Source organism: Triticum aestivum, chromosome 6D (genome assembly GCF_018294505.1).
Source record: "Triticum aestivum cultivar Chinese Spring chromosome 6D, IWGSC CS RefSeq v2.1, whole genome shotgun sequence".
NCBI classification, from domain to species: domain Eukaryota; kingdom Viridiplantae; phylum Streptophyta; class Magnoliopsida; order Poales; family Poaceae; genus Triticum; species Triticum aestivum.
Window position 1 is genome coordinate 30,532,172 of NC_057811.1, and position 18,841 is coordinate 30,551,012.

An 18,841-nucleotide genomic window follows, 5' to 3' on the forward strand; every position below is an offset into this window, starting at 1 on the left:
TAGGACAACAACGATTCATCTGTTACATGCTGCGGTAGTTGAACCCCTTTCCTCTGCATGACCTGTCATTGCCACAGTAAATAGATGAAACCCACTAGCATGAGTAGGAGTTGTTTGAGCCCTGATGTGCCTACTCATTCATGCTTGTTTGTCATGCCTGCTATTGCTTAGAGTTGTGTCCGGTCTGATTCATCGGGAATGAATTGGAATGGTGATGAACATGTCCTACTGTGCGTGAGCTAAGTGTGTGAACACGATTTGGTAAAGGTAGCGGTGAGAGGCCATGTAGGAGTACATGGTGGGTTGTCTCATTGAAGCCGTCCTTAGGAACTGAGTTCTGTGTTTGTGATCCATGAACAGTTACTACCACACATTGGAATGCTTAAGTGCCCCTCTCGACTTATTAATCAACTTGATCCCTGTCCAGGAGTTGCAACTAGTTTCTGGTGTTTGTAGGTTGTGTTGGTAGTCTACCAAGTGGTACCCGGTACAGGTGGGCTTGGGACAGACTAGGCACCGTGGCACGGTGTACCAAGCGTAGATCCATCCGTCGAGGTGGGCTTGGGAACCCTGCACACATCGTTTGGAGCCGTGAGCGACACCCCGGCCGGATCTCCTTGCGGATGGAACCCGAATAGGCGATAAACCTGGACTAGAGACTTGTGTGGTTAGTGAGTTCGTGGCCGACTCCCTCGCCAGGCTTCCGCTTGAAGGTTGCCGAGGTACACGACGTGTACATGGTGGTAAGTGGCGAGAGCATGTGTGAAGAAGTACACCCCTGCAGGGTTAACATCATCTATTCGAATAGCCGTGTCCGCGGTAAAGGACTTCTGGGTTGCCTGTACAGTTCATAGACAAGTGAAAGTGGATACTCTAAAATGCGCAAGATAAGCGTGAGTGCTATGGATGGCGTTCTCGTAGGGAGACGGGAGCGGATCCATAGTGGTGTATTGATATGATGAATATGTGGACTCGTGTGCGCCACCTCAAAAGAGTTACTTGCAATTGTAGTTTAGGATAGCCACCGAGTCAAAGCTGGCTTGCTGCAGTTAAACTCCACCACCCCCTTTTGATACTGATGCATATGTAGATAGTTCTGATGTAAGTCTTGCTGGGTACAATTGTACTCACGGTTGCCCATTTTATGTTTTGCAGAGAGACGTCAGTCTCGCTAGTAGTTCCGTGTGGACTTCGACGTTTAGCTTGATACCTCAGCTACGATCTTGTGCCCTCGGCAGGGTCTTGTAGATAGTCAGGCTTCACAGCCTTTTTCTTTGTAGATGTCTATACTCAGACATGTTAAGCTTCCGCATGTGCTTTGACTTGTATGCTCTGAATGTTGGGTCATGAGGCCCATGTTTGTAATATCTGGCTCTTCGGAGCCTAATGAATAAATACTCTGAGTCGTAGAGTCTTGTTGTGATGCCATGATGTATTTGCACATATCAAGCATATTGTGTGTATGATTGAAATGCTTGGTATGTGCGGGATCCGACAACCTAGTTGTTTATCCTTGGTAGCCTCTCTTATGGGGAAATGTAGTCTTGTGCTTCCATGAGCCATAGTAGTCCCCTACAGCCCGGTTCACCGGAGTCCTGGTAGCCCAGCACTACTGCTCCGGAACACTTGACTGGCCGGCATGTGATTCACTTCGTTCCTGTGACTGTCCCTTCGGGGAAATGTCACGCGGTGACATCCGGAGTCCTGCCTAGCCTGCTACAGCCCGGGTTCCCGGAGTCCTGTTAGCCCAGTGCTACAGCCCGGATTCGCACGCTGCTGACCGACATGCTCGATGTTGATTCATATATGCCTGTCCCCGTAAGTTAGAGCCACTTTGGGTTCACGACTAGTCATGTCGGTCCGGGTTCTCTGTCATATGGATGCTAGCGACACTATCATATACGTGAGCCAAAAGGCGCAAACGGTCCCGGGCCATGGTAAGGCGACACCCGTGGGAATACCGTGCGTGAGGCCGCAAAGTGATATGAGGTGTTACAGGCTAGATCGGTGTGACTTAGAATCGGGGTCCTGACAACCGCGCTTCTTCCACTTCATCTTCGTCAAGAGGACACCGCTGAAGGAGACATTCTTCGGATACATGATCGGATGCAAGTCTTCCACGAGCTCGTTCTCATCGTCGAGATGACCCAAGAAAGTCAAGCTTCACAAAATCCATTCCATGGCAATGGTTTACAAGACCACCTTCGAGCATTGACCTACACCGTTTGCATAGTTCATCCAATTTCATTGATGAAATGCGTGATTGGGCAACTCACATTCAACTCCAAAATGATTTGGTTGAGTATATGTGGACTCACCTTGACAACCAATAGATATATTGAATCATTTTTTAAATGTATTTGTGACAATTTAAATTTAATTTGGTTTGCAAACTATGAAATTTTATTTGGTTGTAAACTATTTATTATTATTATTTAAATATGCGCATAAAAATATTGTGTACATTTGACCGCTGGCCAACTGAACGGACCAAATGGGTCAACCAGTTGGGTGCACTGCACTGCCATGAAAACACAAACATGTCGGGATGCAGCATATTTACCGGTCCCAAACCAGTTGGCCTTACAAGCTGGGGCGCCGGGGCGTGAAGTGGAGGTTGTGCGACCCAGTTGAGTCACAGATGCGAGCGCTGTCCCTACTCTCGTGGTTTGGATGGAGGCCAACATGACGAGGCGAGATACAACGGCTGACACAAGTGTGATCGTGGGTCTGGTCGGGGATGTATCTGGTGCACCGGGGCAATATGTGCTACCAGTGCACCGATCGTCCGTTGCATATTCAAAAATGTTCAAAAAAGTACAGAAAAAATGAGTGCATTGAGACAACATCAATGTAGTTTGTCACAAAAATTTAAATCAATATTGAAAACATTGCTCGAGATACAAAAATAACAAATTTGACACCGAATAGTACACAACACAAGTTGGGCTCCATTTTTGGCCCATTAGCACATTGACATCAAATTTGTCATTTTTGTATCTTGAGCATTGTTTTAAATTTTGATTTGAATTATTGTGAGGACATACATTGATGTTGTGTCGATACACTAAATTTTTTCCGGATTTTTTTGAACATTTTTAAATGGGTAACGGGGTTCGGTGCACCGGTAATACCAATTGCCTTGGTGCACCAGATATGTTCCCGGGTCTGGCAAGGTGACCAATTTGGGTGACTTGATCGGTCGACCGACGCGTGTCTTTTCTCTTTTTCTTCAACCTTGTAAATGTACTTCTCTTTTCTTACTTCAGATTCTATGAAAATTTGTAAAAGTGAGTATGGCATCGGGAGAAATCCTCCTGTTTTACGTCAAAATTTATTTTCGGAACGTGGTGACATGTAGATTTTTGTCCTGCACAAAGAGTCGTGACGAAATACAAGTCCACCTATGACTTTGTGACCGTGGTGGAGTACATATAGCGAACTAGTCAAGTTAGAAACCAGGCGTGACTCATCATACGTGTTAATTTTGCAGGCGATCGTTCGTCGAAACAGGAGAGCCAAACATATGGCGGCGGCGTCGCGTCGGTTGCTGCCGATGGTCAGCTGGCGACTCGCTGCCCCTCAGCCCCTCTCCTCCTCCACCGGCGCCAGCGCCGCCGCCGGCGTCACCGAGGCTGCCCAGGTTCGCACACATCCATGTCTAGTTTTTTTTGGGTGAATCCTTAAGTGAAATTTCCCCAGGAAATTGCGGAAGCCATGAACACTGATCGTATCTCTATTTCTAGCAAATATATCCACTCTCTTCCACGCAAAAAAAGAATACATGTCTAGGGTTCTAAAAGTACGGAGCGCGTTTTCTTTCTAGCATCAATCCATATCACATCAAGTCATACTAGTATTAATCCAGAGAGGCCTTAATTATAATATTTAGCACCAAATGTTTCGGATATAAATATATAGGTCTCATTGCATGGAAATTAATGAAATCATGCAAAAGTCGTGAAACATATGGCGGCATGTTGCATATATAGACCCTATGTCGCCAAACGGGTTGGAATCGATCAATCTCTTATTTTATACCTAATTTGTGTGCTTTGCATGCAGGGTAATCGTGCGGATACGTGTATGAACATCCGATCATACAGGACAGATGCTGCCGCACGTGAATCACAAGGGTACGTGCATGATCAACCAAAGCAAAAAACCTAGAACATAGTCGTTTAGGATATCTATAAACTTTCTTTTCCATCCTCAAAAACAAAAACACTTTTCCATATAATTTCAATCGGCATATAGTTCGAAATCCGATGAGAGCAATTGTTTAAATTTGACTGAGCCAACGAAATAATAATAACGGTATGAATCTGATATGGATACATGCATGGTGGTGGAGGACGAACAAGAATTTAGGGCAGACTTTCTTTTGTTTTCAAAGCTGTTAGAGAAGAGCATAAAATTATATGATGCAAAATCAAAATAGTCTATACACACGATAATTTTATATGATCAGAAATAGGATTATGAAGTATACATAATTAGTATGCAAACACATCTAAAACGGATTATGAAGTTAGCATAATTAGTACTATGCCTAATTGCCACTGGCATTGGCGCCACGCCGCTTGCGCCGTTGCACTGCAGCCTGTGGGAGAGCACCGGAGCATTGACTATGCAGAAGCCGGGACAACGGGTTGTGCTGCCAAAACATGGCCCTACCCCAATCCGCAGCTGCTTCTCTCTTCCCGCTTCCTTATTCTTCCTAGCGACAGACACGCAACTCATACAGCCATACTGGTTATTCCTACAGGACAGCAATTTCATAAGAGCAACTCCAACGGGCCGACCCAAACGGACAGCGTTTTTCTCCGCTTTTTATCCGTTTGGGTCGGCCGCCCGCCCGCCGTTCGCCCTCTTTTAGTTTTGGGTCGGCAGTGCGCCCAACGGGCCGACCCATTTCATGACCGCACGCGTTTAACTTCATGCCGTCGCCCTGGTTTTGGCGCTCCAGCGCGCGGGAAAGGTTCGCGCGCGCGCCGCGGCCGGCGCTCGCTATAAAGAAGGCGCTCCCTCCACACTCTGTCCGCCACCCACTCTCGCCGCCTCTGCGCCACCATGTCGTTCCGCCGCCTGGGCGCTTCGGATTTTCGCGGAGTCTGATGAAGCTATGTACCTAGGGTAGGGTCATAGGCCTGTCCAAGATACCCTCCCCAAGGACATCACCCTAAAACCAGAAGCATTCGAAGAAGAATCATCATCCACTCGACCATGAAGCGTTCCACTCGGAAGACTTGAAGTCACTCGACCATGGAGACTATCACTCGACCGACACAAGATCTAAAGTCACTCCGTACTGCAACGGTCGGTCATTATGTCGTAGCTTTAATGGTCATTATGTCTCTTTATTACTAGCATTACCGGTAACGCCCTCCTCTTGATGTACCTTAAATCCCTTGTAACGTGGGCTGGCTGGGGTCCTGGCGCACTCTATATAAGCCACCCCCTCCACATGCACAAGGGTTCGCACCCCCTGTAACACACACGCATATAATCCAGTCGACCGCCTCCGGGCACCGAGACGTAGGGCCGTTACTTCCTCCGAGAAGGGCCTGAACTCGTAAAACTCATGCGTACAACTTCTCCATAGCTAGGATCTTGCCTCTACATACCTACCCCCCATTCTACTGTCAGACTTGGAACCACGACAGTTGGCGCCCACCGTGGGGTAGGTGTCTTAGCGACTTGTTGGAGAAGTTGCAATTTTTCCGATCCCCATCAGCATGGTTTCAGGCGGAGGATTGGCCGAGGGCCACGAGATCCGTCTCGGCGCGCTCGTATTCGTCGCCGACGACTCCGCTTGGCTTCAGGAGGCTCCACTCGACGTCGAGGCGCTCCCCGTCCGTGGGGCAACGCACTTTCGCGCGTGCGTCCGCGGCGTCCTTCTGCGGCAGCCGTCGACCCAGTATCGGTCGGCTTCTGTGGCGTCTTCATCCCCTGCTGCTCGCCGGCGCAAGCGTTCTGGTCGGTCGCGGCTCCAGTGGTGGGTGAAGCACGCGGTAGCTCGCCAGTCGGCCACACCACAAGTCGCGGCAATCGAGCCCGACGAAACTCTCTACGGCATGTTCGACCTGTCGACTGGCTCCATCGAGACTGCATCCGAGTGCGACAGCAGTGACCCTGCGGCGGAAGTCTTGATGGTCAACGGACCATGCAGTCCACCTGGCTTCCCCCGCGACGACGGTGGTGATGGCGGAGGCGACCCGTCGGGCGTCCACGAGGAGTACCGCACCGAGCCCCTCTCTTCGCAGCACAGAGAAGAGCTTCGCCGCCGTAACATGGATGCACTTCACACTCCTATCGTTGGAGAAACCCCCGAGGCCCGGGCCTTGGAGGAGGTGCGCCTGGCCAACCTGGCCGAACGCACTCGACTGGAGAACCTCCAGCACGCACTCGACGAGCATGCTCGGCAGCGGGTTCCAGAGTCCAGTCGACGACAACTTTTTCCGCCTCCAACCCAGGTATATCGAACTCCGATCCAGAATCTCACAGCTGCGGCCCGAATAGCAGAGTCGATCCAGCCTTCCCAGTCGGAAGCTGGTAGAGGTTTGATGCAGATCCGGGCTTTGCTTCGGGCGGCGGGGGAGCAGAATACAGAAGTGTCATAGTCTCGGAATAGGATTCATAATAGATCTGTAAGGGCAGACACAGTTCAGTCGGCTCAGAGCCCAAGATCACCTCCAAGGCGTGAGGGACGTGGAGATCGACAGGATCAGTACGGAAACCGTGGGCAGTATGATCACCGACTCGACCGCGATGATCGTCATCGAGTGCCCACGCCTCCCCCAAGGAGTGGGTCATACGCGCCTCGGCAACATGATGACAGACGCCCTCACAGTGGTGGGCGAAGGATTCCAGTCGACCCCCGGGAGCCGGGCTTTGACGCGAGATCTATTCTCGTTCAAGGTCTGGTTGACAGGAACAGGGCACACAGAGATGGCCACGATAGAGATTATCCGACTGGCAACAGAGTGCATGTTTCAGGTCCCGAGTGTTTCAGCAGAGCCATCAGAGCAGCAGCGATTCCTCCCAACTTCAGGTTGGCGACTGGAGTCAGCAAATTCACTGGTGAGTCCAAGCCTGACACTTGGCTTGAGGACTACCGAGTGGCTGTGCAGATTGGTGGTGGCAATGATGAAGTGGCCATGAAGCACCTTCCTCTGATGTTGGAGGGCTCGGCCAGAGCGTGGTTGAATCAGTTAGCACCTGGCAGTATTTATAGTTGGGAAGAGCTTGCCCGAGTGTTTGTTAGAACATTTGAAGGTACATGCAAACGGCCAGCAGGGCTAACAGAGCTGCAATCTTGTGTGCAGAAGTCGAATGAAACTTTGAGGGATTATATCCAGAGATGGATCACGTTGCACCACACGGTGGAGAATGTGTCAGATCACTTTCCTCTCCCCCGCATCGACCAAATAGTCGACTCGACTGCGGGGTGTGAGCGCTTGTCCTTTTTGGACGCCTATTCCGGGTATCATCAGATCCGACTGTATGGACCCGATGAGATAAAAACAGCTTTCATCACTCCATTCGGGTGCTTCTGTTATGTCACCATGCCATTCGGCCTGAAGAACGCTGGAGCCACATTCATGAGGATGTTTCAGAAGTATTTACTCACTCAAATCAGTCGGAATGTGGAAGCATACATGGATGACATTGTGGTCAAGTCACGCAAAGGTTTTGACCTGTTGGCTGACCTTGCTGAAACTTTTGCCAACCTCAGAAGGTATGATATCAAGCTTAATCCATCAAAGTGCACATTTGGAGTTCCGGGTGGAAAATTACTCGGTTTCCTCGTTTCCGAACGAGGGATCGACGCTAACCCAGAGAAAGTTGGTGCCATACTCCGGATGAAACGCCCTGTGCGTGTGCACGATGTCCAGAAGCTTACTGGTTGTTTGGCCGCCTTAAGTCGATTCATTTCTTGTCTCGGTGAAAAGGCATTGCCTCTTTACCGGAAAAAGTCTGATAAGTTCGAGTGGACTCCTGAAGCTGATGCGGCGTTTGTAGAGCTCAAGGCCCTGCTTTCCACCCAGCCGGTGCTTGCTGCCCCAATCAGCAAAGAGCCTTTACTGCTTTACATTGCAGCCACTGGACAAGTTGTTAGTACTGTACTTACGGTCGAGCGGGAAGAAGAAGGAAAAGCCTATAAGGTTCAGCGCCCATTATATTATGTTTTTGAAGTTCTGACTCCATCAAAACAAAGATATCCACATTATCAAAAGCTTTTTATGGGATTTATATGACCACGAAGAAGGTTGCTCACTCCTTCTCTGACCACTCCATTACAGTCGTCAGCGACGCTCCATTATCAGAGATTTTGAACAATAGAGATGCAACTGGTCGAGTGGCAAAGTGGGCGATTGAACTCCTTCCCCTGGATATCAAGTTCGAGGCATAGAAAGCTATCAAGTCCCAAGCAATAGCATATTTCCTCGCCGAGTGGATCGAACAGCAACTGCCGACTCAAGTCCACTCGGAGCACTGGACCATGTTCTTTGATGGCTCCAAGATGCTGAATGGTTCCGGTGCTGGGGTGGTACTGTTGTCCCCCCGAGGAGACAAGCTCAGATATGTTCTCCAGATTCACTTTGATTCCTCCAATAATGAAGCAGAATATGAAGCACCCTTATATGGGTTACGTATGGCCATCTCACTCGGCGTCCGTCGCCTCATGGTCTACGGCGACTCAGATTTGGTAGTCAATCAAGTGATGAAGGAGTGGGATGTCAGAAGCCCAGCTATGACTGGTTATTGCAATGCGGTGAGGAAATTGGAAAAGAAGTTTGAGGGATTAGAGCTCCATCATATACCCCGACTGAAAAATCAAGCAGCCGATGATTTAGCAAAGATAGGTTCCAATAGGGAGGCCATTCCCAGCAATGTATTTTTGGAACACATTCATACAACTTCAGTTCAAGAAGATCCTTTCACTAAAGAGCCCCCGTAGCCTAAGAGTGCCACAGATCCAACTGAAGTCGAAGTCCCAGCCGTGGTCGACCTGATCATGGAGGTTTTGGTCATCACTCCTGACTGGACAGTGTCGTACATTGCGTATATCCTTAGGAAGGAACTCCCAGAGGATGAAGAGGAGGCTAGACAGATCGTTCGTCGATCCAAAGCCTTTACTGTGATAAGAGGGCAGCTGTTCAGAGAAAGTGTAACCGGAGTCAGCCAGAAATGCATAACACCAGAAGAAGGTCGAGTAATCCTCAACGACATCCACTCGGGGACCTGTGGCCACCATGCGTCCTCTCGGACCATTGTGGCCAAAGCATACCGAGCTGGATTTTATTGGCCACGAGCAAATGAAATGGCGAAAGATATAGTCGACAAATGTGAAGGCTGCCAGTTTTACTCCAATATGTCCCACAAGCCTGCGTCAGCCCTGAAGACCATTCCACTCGTCCGGCCCTTTGCTGTTTGGGGGTTGGATATGGTTGGACCCCTGAGGACTGGTAGGAGCGGCTTCACTCATGTGCTTCTAGCAGTCGGCAAGTTTACCAAATGGATTTAAGCCAAGCCTATCAAGAATCTTGAAGCCAGTACTGCCGTCAGCTTCATCAGAGAATTGACATTCAGATATGGAGTTCCGCACAGCATCATCACTGACAACGGGTCGAACTTCGATTCTGATGAGTTCAGAGCCTTCTGTGCTTCCCAAGGCTCACGAGTCGACTATGCTTCAGTCGCCCACCCCCAGTCGAATGGACAAGCGGAAAGAGCAAATGGCTTGATTCTCAAAGGACTGAAACCCCAACTGATGCGTGATCTCAAGCACGCAGCAGGCGCCTGGGTCGATGAACTTCCATCCGTTCTTTGGGGATTGAGGACAACTCCCAATCGGTCGACTGGCCGAACTCCGTTCTTCTTGGTCTATGGAGCTGAAGCTGTTCTACCGAGTGACTTGCTTCACAATGCCCCCCGAGTCGAGCTTTTCTCTGAAGATGAAGCAGAACAGGCCCGGCAGGACGCGGTTGATCTCCTAGAAGAGGAAAGAGAGATGGCCTTAATCCGGTCGACCATTTATCAACAAGACTTGCGTCGATTCCACGCCAGAAACGTGAGAGGTCGAGCCTTTCAAGAGGGAGACTTGGCTCTTCGAGTGGATCAGCAGAAATCACACAAGCTCGCCCCTGCTTGGGAAGGTCCGTTCATCGTCACCAGAGTTCTCCACAATGGGGCATACCATCTTTACAATGTCGAGCATCAGAAAGACGAGCCACGGGCTTGGAATGCGGAGCTGCTCCGCCCCTTTTATACTTAAGTGCTCATTCTGATGAGATGTAATAAGAAATACCTTTGTAGTTTGTTTATCAAAGACAAGAGCTTTACGGTCTTCTTAAACGATTGTTGTTGCTTATATTTGCATCTCAAATCCCCAAGTGGGTGACTTAGCCGCGAATCGGTTTCGCCTAAGTTTGAAAAATCCTACCGAGTGATGAGCAAGCCTCTCACTCGGGGACTTAGCCGCGAATCCGTTTCGCCTGAGTTTGAAAAATCCTACCGAGTGATGAGCAAGCCTCTCACTCGGGGGCTTAGCCGCGACTCCGTTTCGCCTAAGTCTGAAAAATCCTACCGAGTGATGAGCAAGCCTCTCACTCGGGGGCTTAGCCGCGAATCCATTTCGCCTAAGTTTGAAAAATCCTACCGAGTGATGAGCAAGCCTCTCACTCGGGGGCTTAGCTGCAATCCAGTACTCGCCTAAGTTTGAAAAATCCTACCGAGTGGTGAGCAACCCTCCCACTCGGGGGCTTAGCTGCAGTCCAGTACTCGCCTAAGTTTGAAAAATCCTACCGAGTGGTGAGCAACCCTCCCACTCAGGGGCTTAGCTGCAGTCCAGTACTCGCCTAAGTTTGAAAAATCCTACCGAGTGGTGAGCAACCCTCCCACTCGGGGGCTTAGCTGCAGTCCAATACTCGCCTAAGTTTGAAAAATTCTACCGAGTGGTGAGCAACCCTCCCACTCGGGGGCTTAGCTGCAGTCCAGTACTCGCCTAAGTTTCAAAAACCCTACCGAGTGGTGAGCAACCCTCCCACTCAGGGGCTTAGCTGCAGTCCAGTACTCGCCTAAGTTTGAAAAACCCTACCGAGTGGTGAGCAACCCTCCCACTCGGGGGCTTAGCTGCAGTCCAATACTCGCCTAAGTTTGAAAAATCCTACCGAGTGGTGAGCAACCCTCCCACTCGGGGGCTTAGCTGCAGTCCAGTACTCGCCTATGTTTGAAAAATCCAATCCGAGTGGTGAGCAACCCTCCCACTCGGGGGCTTAGCTCCAGTCGAGTACTCGCCTAAATTTGAAAAATCCTACCGAGTGGTGAGCAATCCTCCCACTCGGAGGCTTAGCTGCAGTCCAGTATTCGCCTAAGTTTGAAAAATCCTACCGAGTGGTGAGCAACCCTCCCACTCGGGGGCTTAGCTGCAGTCCAGTACTCGCCTAGGTTTGAAATATCCTACCGAGTGGTGAGCAACCCTCCCACTCGGGGGCTTAGCTGCGGTCCAGTACTCGCCTAAGTTTGAAAAATCCTACCGAGTGGTGAGCAACCCTCCCACTTGGGGGCTTAGCTGCGGTCCAGTACTCGCCTAAGTTTGAAAAATCCTACCGAGTGGTGAGCAACCCTCCCACTCGGGGGCTTAGCTGCAGTCCAGTACTCGCCTAAGTTTGAAAAATCCTACCGAGTGGTGAGCAACCCTCCCATTCGGGGGCTTAGCTGCAGTCCAGTACTCGCCTAAGTTTGAAAAATCCTACCGAGTGGTGAGCAACCCTCCCACTAGGGGGCTAAGCTGCAGTCCAGTACTCGCCTAAGTTTGAAAAATCCTACCGAGTGGTGAGCAACCCTCCCCCTCGGAGACTTAGCTGCAGTCCAGTACTTGCCTAAGTTTGAAGCCCATCCCTATCCGCAAGGACGACGAGCTGCAGGTCGACTGCAACCTTCTCCTTCGGAGTTGCGCCACAAGTACAACGTGCGCTCCATCCCTATCCGCAAGGACGACGAGGTGCAGGTCGACTGAAACCTTCTCCTTCGGAGCTGCGCCACAAGTACAACGTTCGCTCCATCTCTATCCATAAGGACGACGAGGTGCAGGTCGACTGCAACCTTCTCCTTCGGAGCTGCGCCACAAGTACAACGTGCGCTCCATCCCCATCCGCAAGGACGACGAGGTGCAGGTCGACTGCAACCTTCTCCTTCGGAGCTGTGCCACAAGTACAACGTGCGCTCCATCCCCATCCGCAAGGACGACGAGGTGCAGGTCGACTGCAACCTTCTCCTTCGGAGCTGCGCCACAAGTACAACGTGCGCTCCATCCCTATCCTCAAGAAAGACGAGGTGCAGGTCGACTGCAACCTTCTCCTTCGGAGCTGCGCCACAAGTACAACGTGCGCTCCATCCCCATCCGTAAGGGTGACGAGGTGCAGGTCGACTGCCTCCTCCTCAAAGCTGCATTTCAAGCATAAAGATTACTCCAAATGAAGAACAAGATTCACTCGACGGCAAACACGAGCATATTCAGAGATAAAACAAGTTCGGATAAATCCTAAAGTTCCGAACCACGGATCGAAGTACTCGGGCTTCAAACCCGAAGGAGTTTAACGATTACAAAATCACTCGGCATTCCGAGGCAAATTTAAAGTGAGGCATAAAGTTTGTTCGTTCAGCAAGAGGTGGGCTAGCAGGATCAACGAACTCGTCCAGGTCAATTCCGTCAGCAATACGAGTGGCAGCAGCGATGAAGGTCTCCATGAAGGATTGGAAGTCGTGCCTTTTGGTGTTGGCAACCTTGATTGCTGCTAGCTTGTCTTCTTGCGCCTCCTTGCAGTGGACGCGTACCAGGGACAGAGCCACGTCAGCACCGCACCGCGCAGAAGACTTCTTCCAATCTTGCACACGACTGGGGATCTCGTTACGTCGACTCATCAAAGACTCAAGGTCATTCGGAAGAGTCGCCCTTGGCCAGAGTGCTGTGTCGATCCTTGACACCACAACCTTCAAGCGAGCAGGATAGTCGGCGACACCAGTGACGCGGGATTCCAGTCGGAGCATGTTCATGGCAGCTTCATCCTTCACCGGAGAGTTGATGGGGTCCAAGCTTGTCTCAACACGCCCAGTCTCTTCTTCAAAGTTCTGACAAAATTCTGCATGCACAATTCAAAGACAAGTCAATGATTGTACATCGAGTCGACAACAACAAGTCAGTCGGAAGAAATAAAATACCTTCAAGCATGACGAACAACTTCTTGGCAAGATCTCCCAGATAATTTTCCAAGTCGTTCCTCTTGCGGGCGGTTTCTTCAAACTTGTCGTTCAAGGATACCTTGTCCTTCTTCAGACGAGTCACCTCCCTGTTGGCTTCATTCAAAGCAGTCTTCAGCTGGGTATTCTCCTCCTCCAGTTTGCCGACTGAAGCCAGCTTCTGGTCGGCGAGTGCAGTTCTCTCGTCAGCTGTTTTCTGCACAGCTGCAAGGTCCAGATCCTTCTTTGCCAGAGCTTGGTTCATTTTTCCTGAAAGAAACGACGATAAGCTCAGAGAAAAGAAACGAATGCCACATGGATCAGAAACAAAACAATCGAACGAATTCCTTTTACCAGCAGCTTCATCCTAGGCCTTCTGCAAGTCCTTCTTGGCCAGCTCCAGATCGAGATTCACCTGAATCTGCTTCTGCTCTAGGTCAGCGAAACGAGCTCCATGGTCACAAGATTTCTGCAATCAAAGGACAGTCAGTCAGCAGGTGAAAGGTTAAACTCAATAAATTCTAAGACTACTGCCGAATCAAACATCCAACAGTAGTCTCGGGGACTACACCCAGTGGGTGCACTTGGCGTGCCCCCACTGGTCCAATTTTCACTCGACACGGTCTGTCCAAGTTGAGTGTAAAAAAAAGAAGGTTACTCTCAGACCATAGTCGACTGCCTGCAGTCGACCACGGTCTCGGGGACTACACCCAGTGGGTGCACTCAACGTGCCCCCACTGGTTCAGGTTCCACTCGTCATGGTCCGTCCAGGCCGAGTAAAGAAATTTCAATGCTCAGACCACAGTCGACTGCCCACAGTCAATTATGGTCTCGGAGACTACACCCAGTGGGTGCACTTAGCGTGCCCCCACTGGTCAAAAGATTCAATCGACAACAACATTATCAGCTCAAAGTGCGAGTCTGTTTAGTAACAAATCAAAACACCCAGTGGGTGTACAGATGCAAGGCGCAGACAGATGCAAAGATTCTTTGAAAGAAAGTTTTCAGGTACCATATCCTAACAGAACAAGCCAGAAGAGTCAGTCGACGATCTGCTAACCTGGACGTTGCTCTGGAGAGCGGAGCTGGCATCATAAGCAGCTTGGCTGACTTCCTGCACCATCTTCATCTTCTCCATCATAATGGCCGCCTGGCGTATAGCCTCTTTTGCAGCACCTACCTGGTCCTTTGGGACGTGATGCGCAGCAAAAATGGATGGTGGGTCGACGGGAGTCTGTGCGGCTGACGCTGAAGGCTGAGCACTCGACGGCGCTATGGCGAAGGAGACGGAAGTCCGATTGGCATCGCCGGCGTCCTGAATTACCGGTTCCACCACCGGCGTCGACTGAGGCGTCTTGCCAGCGGACGTTTTCCTGTTTCTCCTCACCAAGGGCCTCTGTGGCTCGTCCTCGTCGTCGCCGGGGAGGTCAATGATGTTGAGAGGAGCTGTAAAAGACCAGTCACCAAAAGATCATCTTTGATTGGTTATATCGCAGTTCAAACGACAAAGCAAAGACAAGATCGCAAAGATTATACCTGGCCGGGAGGTGACCGCATCTTCCATGTTCTCATCCTCGTTTTTGTAAGCAAAGGTCCCAGAGGTAGCGGCACTGCTAGTTTCAAGATTCGATTGGTCAAACCAAGGAAAAACAAACAACACAGAATTTCGGGCAAAACTGAAGACAAGTCACTTACGCAGAGGCGACAGGGATGTCAATTTTGATTCTGGGCAGCGCCTTTCGAGTCTTCTGCGGCACGACCTTGGATTGTTTAGGAGCCTTTTCAGTCGGCGCTGGAGAAGATGTCCGAGGACGCTTTGATGACTGCCCAGTCGGAACGGTTACCTTGTCGCAGGCGCTTGCGGGATCGTGAGTGAGCTTGGATCGCCTTTCCCTGCGGGGAGGTGAGTCGACCTCCTCTTCATCACTCGGATCGTCGCTCTCCTCGTCCCCTTCACCGTCAGAATGCCACTCGCCGCTTTCGCCTCCGCTCGCCTCTCCCTTTGGGTCCTGCTCCTGCTCCCCGTTGGGCATCGAGTACATCTCAGTCAGGGCCTAGAAGATAACAAGCAAGACGAAGTCAGTCGGTTGACTATAAACAGTTGCATGATAAATCAAGATAGCACTCGGCAATTCAGAGTTGAACCTTGTCTGCTTCATAAGATTGGTCGAGTGGAGGAATTCTGCTGGCTCCCCTGGGGTTATCTTTGTTGCAAGTAATACTCCTCAGCCACCCCTCCAACGTAGCTTCGTTGACTTCTTCTGGATGGATCCGAGTGGTGTCATCAGTGCCCGAATACATCCACATCGGATGGTCACGAGCTTGAAGCGGTTGAATGCATCGCCTGAGGAAGACCTCCAGCAGATCCATACCGGTTACCCCATCACGGACAAGTTGAACTACTCGATCGACCAGCACCTTCACTTGTTCCTTCTCCTCCGGGATCACCTTCAAGGCGGAGGGCTTCCCCTCGGGCCATGGAAAAAGGGGGAAGTCTAGTCGACTGACCTGGAGTCGGCTGATCTTTGCACTAGAACCAGGTCGATTGCCACCCTCGGACCGACTCCGGAAGGATCATGGCTGGGAAGGAACTTTTACCCCTCATCTGAATCCCGAGACCCCCACACATCTGGATCACTTTTGTCTTCTCGTCACTCGGATTGGCCTTTTTGACAAAGTGGGAGCGACATGTGAAAATGTGCTTGAAGAGGCCCCAGTGGGGTCGGCAACACAGACACGAAAGCAGCAAGATACATGATGGTGTTTGTGGTAAAGTGGTGGAGTTGCACCCCAAAGAAGTTCAAGAAACCTCAAAAGAAAGGGTGGGGAGGCAAGGAGAACCCGCGGTCGATGTGAGTAGCGAGGATAACGCACTCACCCTCCTGCGGCTGTGGCTCGGTCTCGTTCCCCGGAAGTCGCGCCGATTCGTGAGGGATCAGTCCCCCCTCGACCAAGTCGTCGATGTCGTCCTGACGGATCGCCGAGCGAATCCAGTCGCCCTGGATCCATCCCGGCGGCAGGCCGGACCTCGAGGAAGATCCGCCCCGGCTGGACTTCTTCCCTTCGCCTTCGTCGTCGCCTTCTTCGCACGCTCCAGTGCCACCGTCTTCTCCTTCCCCATCACGGCGAGCAGAGCTCGAAAGGGGCGGCGGCGGCACTAGCGCAGGAGCGGATGCAACGGAGAAAACTGAGAGGAAAAGAGAAGAATGAAGACGCACTGTTCAAAAAATCCTGACCCAGCGCCTTATATGGAGTCGCTTCCGAGTGACTGACCTGTAGGCCCGGGCAATCTTATCAAATCCCGCAACAGTCGCGCGCCCGATACGTGGCAAAAAGGTGGTGCAGAAAACGAGGCGTCCCTGCCTTATCCAGCCCGGTTACTACGTCCTCCTCCGCCCCGCGCGCTTCCCAAAATTCGAATCCCGCGAGATCCGCGGACAACAGAACAACTTGTCAGACGGAAGATCTTCTCTGTATCAGCACTCGAAGTTCTTTTAGCTGAAAGTTCACTCGACGAAAACCAAGAATGGACCAAGGCGACTGAAAAATAAGTTGGCGCCACCACGATTGATTCGTCAGTCCGTACAAAACGCACCTGAAGCGCGAAAAGTGGGTCGGCAGTGTTTTCAACTCTTTCCCCACTCAAACCCTGATCCATTCGGGGGCTAATGATGAAGCTATGTACCTAGGGTAGGGTCATAGGCCTATCCAAGATACCCTCCCCAAGTACATCACCCTAAAACCAGAAGCATTCGAAGAAGAATCATCATCCACTCGACCATGAAGCGTTCCACTCGGAAGACTTGAAGTCACTCGGCCATGGAGACTATCACTCGACCGGCAGAAGATCAAAGCCACTCCGTACTGCAACGGTTGGTCATTACGTCGTAGCTTTAATGGTCATTATGTCTCTTTATTACTAGCATTACCGGTAACGCCCTCCTCTTGATGTACCTTAAATCCCTTGTAACGTGGGCTGGCTGGGGTCCTGGCGCACTCTATATAAGCCACCCCCTCCACATGCAAGGGTTCGCACCCCCTGTAACACACACGCATATAATCCAGTCGACCGCCTCCGGGCACCGAGACGTAGGGATGTTACTTCCTCCGAGAAGGGCCTGAACTCGTAAAACTCATGCGTACAACTTCTCCATAGCTAGGATCTTGCCTCTACATACCTACCCCCATTCTACTGTCAGACTTAGAACCACGACGGAGTCCTTGAGCGTCGCTCCGACGCCTTCTCCGCTGAGATCTGGTTTCACGAGAAATGTCTCGTCCTCGGCACCTTCGACACCGCAGAGGAGGCGGCCCGCGCGCACGACGTGGCGACGTGGCGCCTCCTGAAGCCCCGTCGGGATATGAATTTTCCCAACGTGTCGAGCCAGCGGGCGCAGGATCTGGCGCCTCTCCCGCGGCTTTTCACCGACGAGGATCGTCGTGTCCACTGGAGGCGGCAGCGTCGCCTTGCCATCGCAGAGAAGGACGTGGAAGCCTTGGTGGTGTGGCGCGCAGGCTACCCGCAGGACATCGTCAACGAGCGCCAGTTCTACAAGCAATTGAGATCGGAGAAGGACGCGAGGAGGAGGGAGCGAGCCGCCTATTGGGAGGACAAGCGTTCGCGGAAGCAGGCAGCTCAATTGAAACTGAAGCTACGAGAAACGTCGGGTTGGGACTTTGAAGACGAGCAGCTTTCTGACGCCTACCTTCAAACGTCGGAGGAGGACATTACCGAGTCGGATCTAGAAAGCAACGACTAGTGGTCTTTTTCTTTTATCTGTGTACGCTAGAACTATCTATATACTGAAAAAATGGTCGGCGGCGTCGGCGACGTAGCAGGTGGGCGAGGGTGTGAATCCACTGTGCCACCGACCAGCGGGCCCGGTGAGGAAAGAGGGCGAGCGTGCGCGCATCCGTCTTGTGTCCGCACCGACACAAAGCAGGCTCAAAAATGGGCCGGGAATGGGTCGGCAGGCGGACGAAAGCGGACGCGCGTCCGTTTGGGTCGGCGCGTTGGGCCGGCTTTTTTGTCCGCGCCGACCCAAACGGACGGCCGCGGACGAAATGGGTCGCCCCATTGGAGTTGCTCTAAATGTACACTCGCGATTCATAAATGTATAAATTTCGTTTTGCAATTTTTAGATCATTTAACCCATCCGTGGGTCACTAACATAATCCCCCTTGTGTTTCGGTGCAGGAGTTTGGCGTATAAACAAGGACGGGCCGATATGGCCCTAGATCTCGTGCTCTACGGAAGCGTGGGGGCGCTGTGCTATGCGATATACTTCGAATATAAGCATGACCTTGAAAAGGCCAGAAGGAATAACCATTAGATCTTGATGAGCTATGCGTTTATTTTTTATTTTTTTAAATGATTCCTAAAAAACTCATATTTACGAAACACAGAATAGTCTCAAATTTGAGCATGAGACTTTCAATGGTGTGTATTAAACATAGATTTTTTTTGAGGTGAAAATGATGTAAAAAAAATTGAGTTGTGTGTGGTTTTCGTTCGGAACTCTGATACTTCGCCAGAGAGCGTTCAGTTTGTACAAGAAGTGAATTAAGTTATAATACTCTCAATTTTGTACCACAC

The 18,841-nt window shown here is 50.9% G+C and overlaps 1 protein-coding gene across 1 annotated transcript; it reads left to right on the plus strand.

The window, feature by feature from the left end:
• Positions 1-3,480: 3,480 nt before the first annotated feature.
• On the plus strand, positions 3,481-18,637 carry LOC123141422 (uncharacterized). The gene is made up of 3 exons (XM_044560578.1): positions 3,481-3,643; positions 4,066-4,136; positions 18,443-18,637. Exons 1-3 carry the CDS (start codon positions 3,527-3,529, stop codon positions 18,576-18,578), a joined length of 324 nt encoding a protein of 107 aa, XP_044416513.1. The 5' UTR covers positions 3,481-3,526; the 3' UTR covers positions 18,579-18,637.
• The last annotated feature ends 204 nt before the right edge of the window (positions 18,638-18,841 follow it).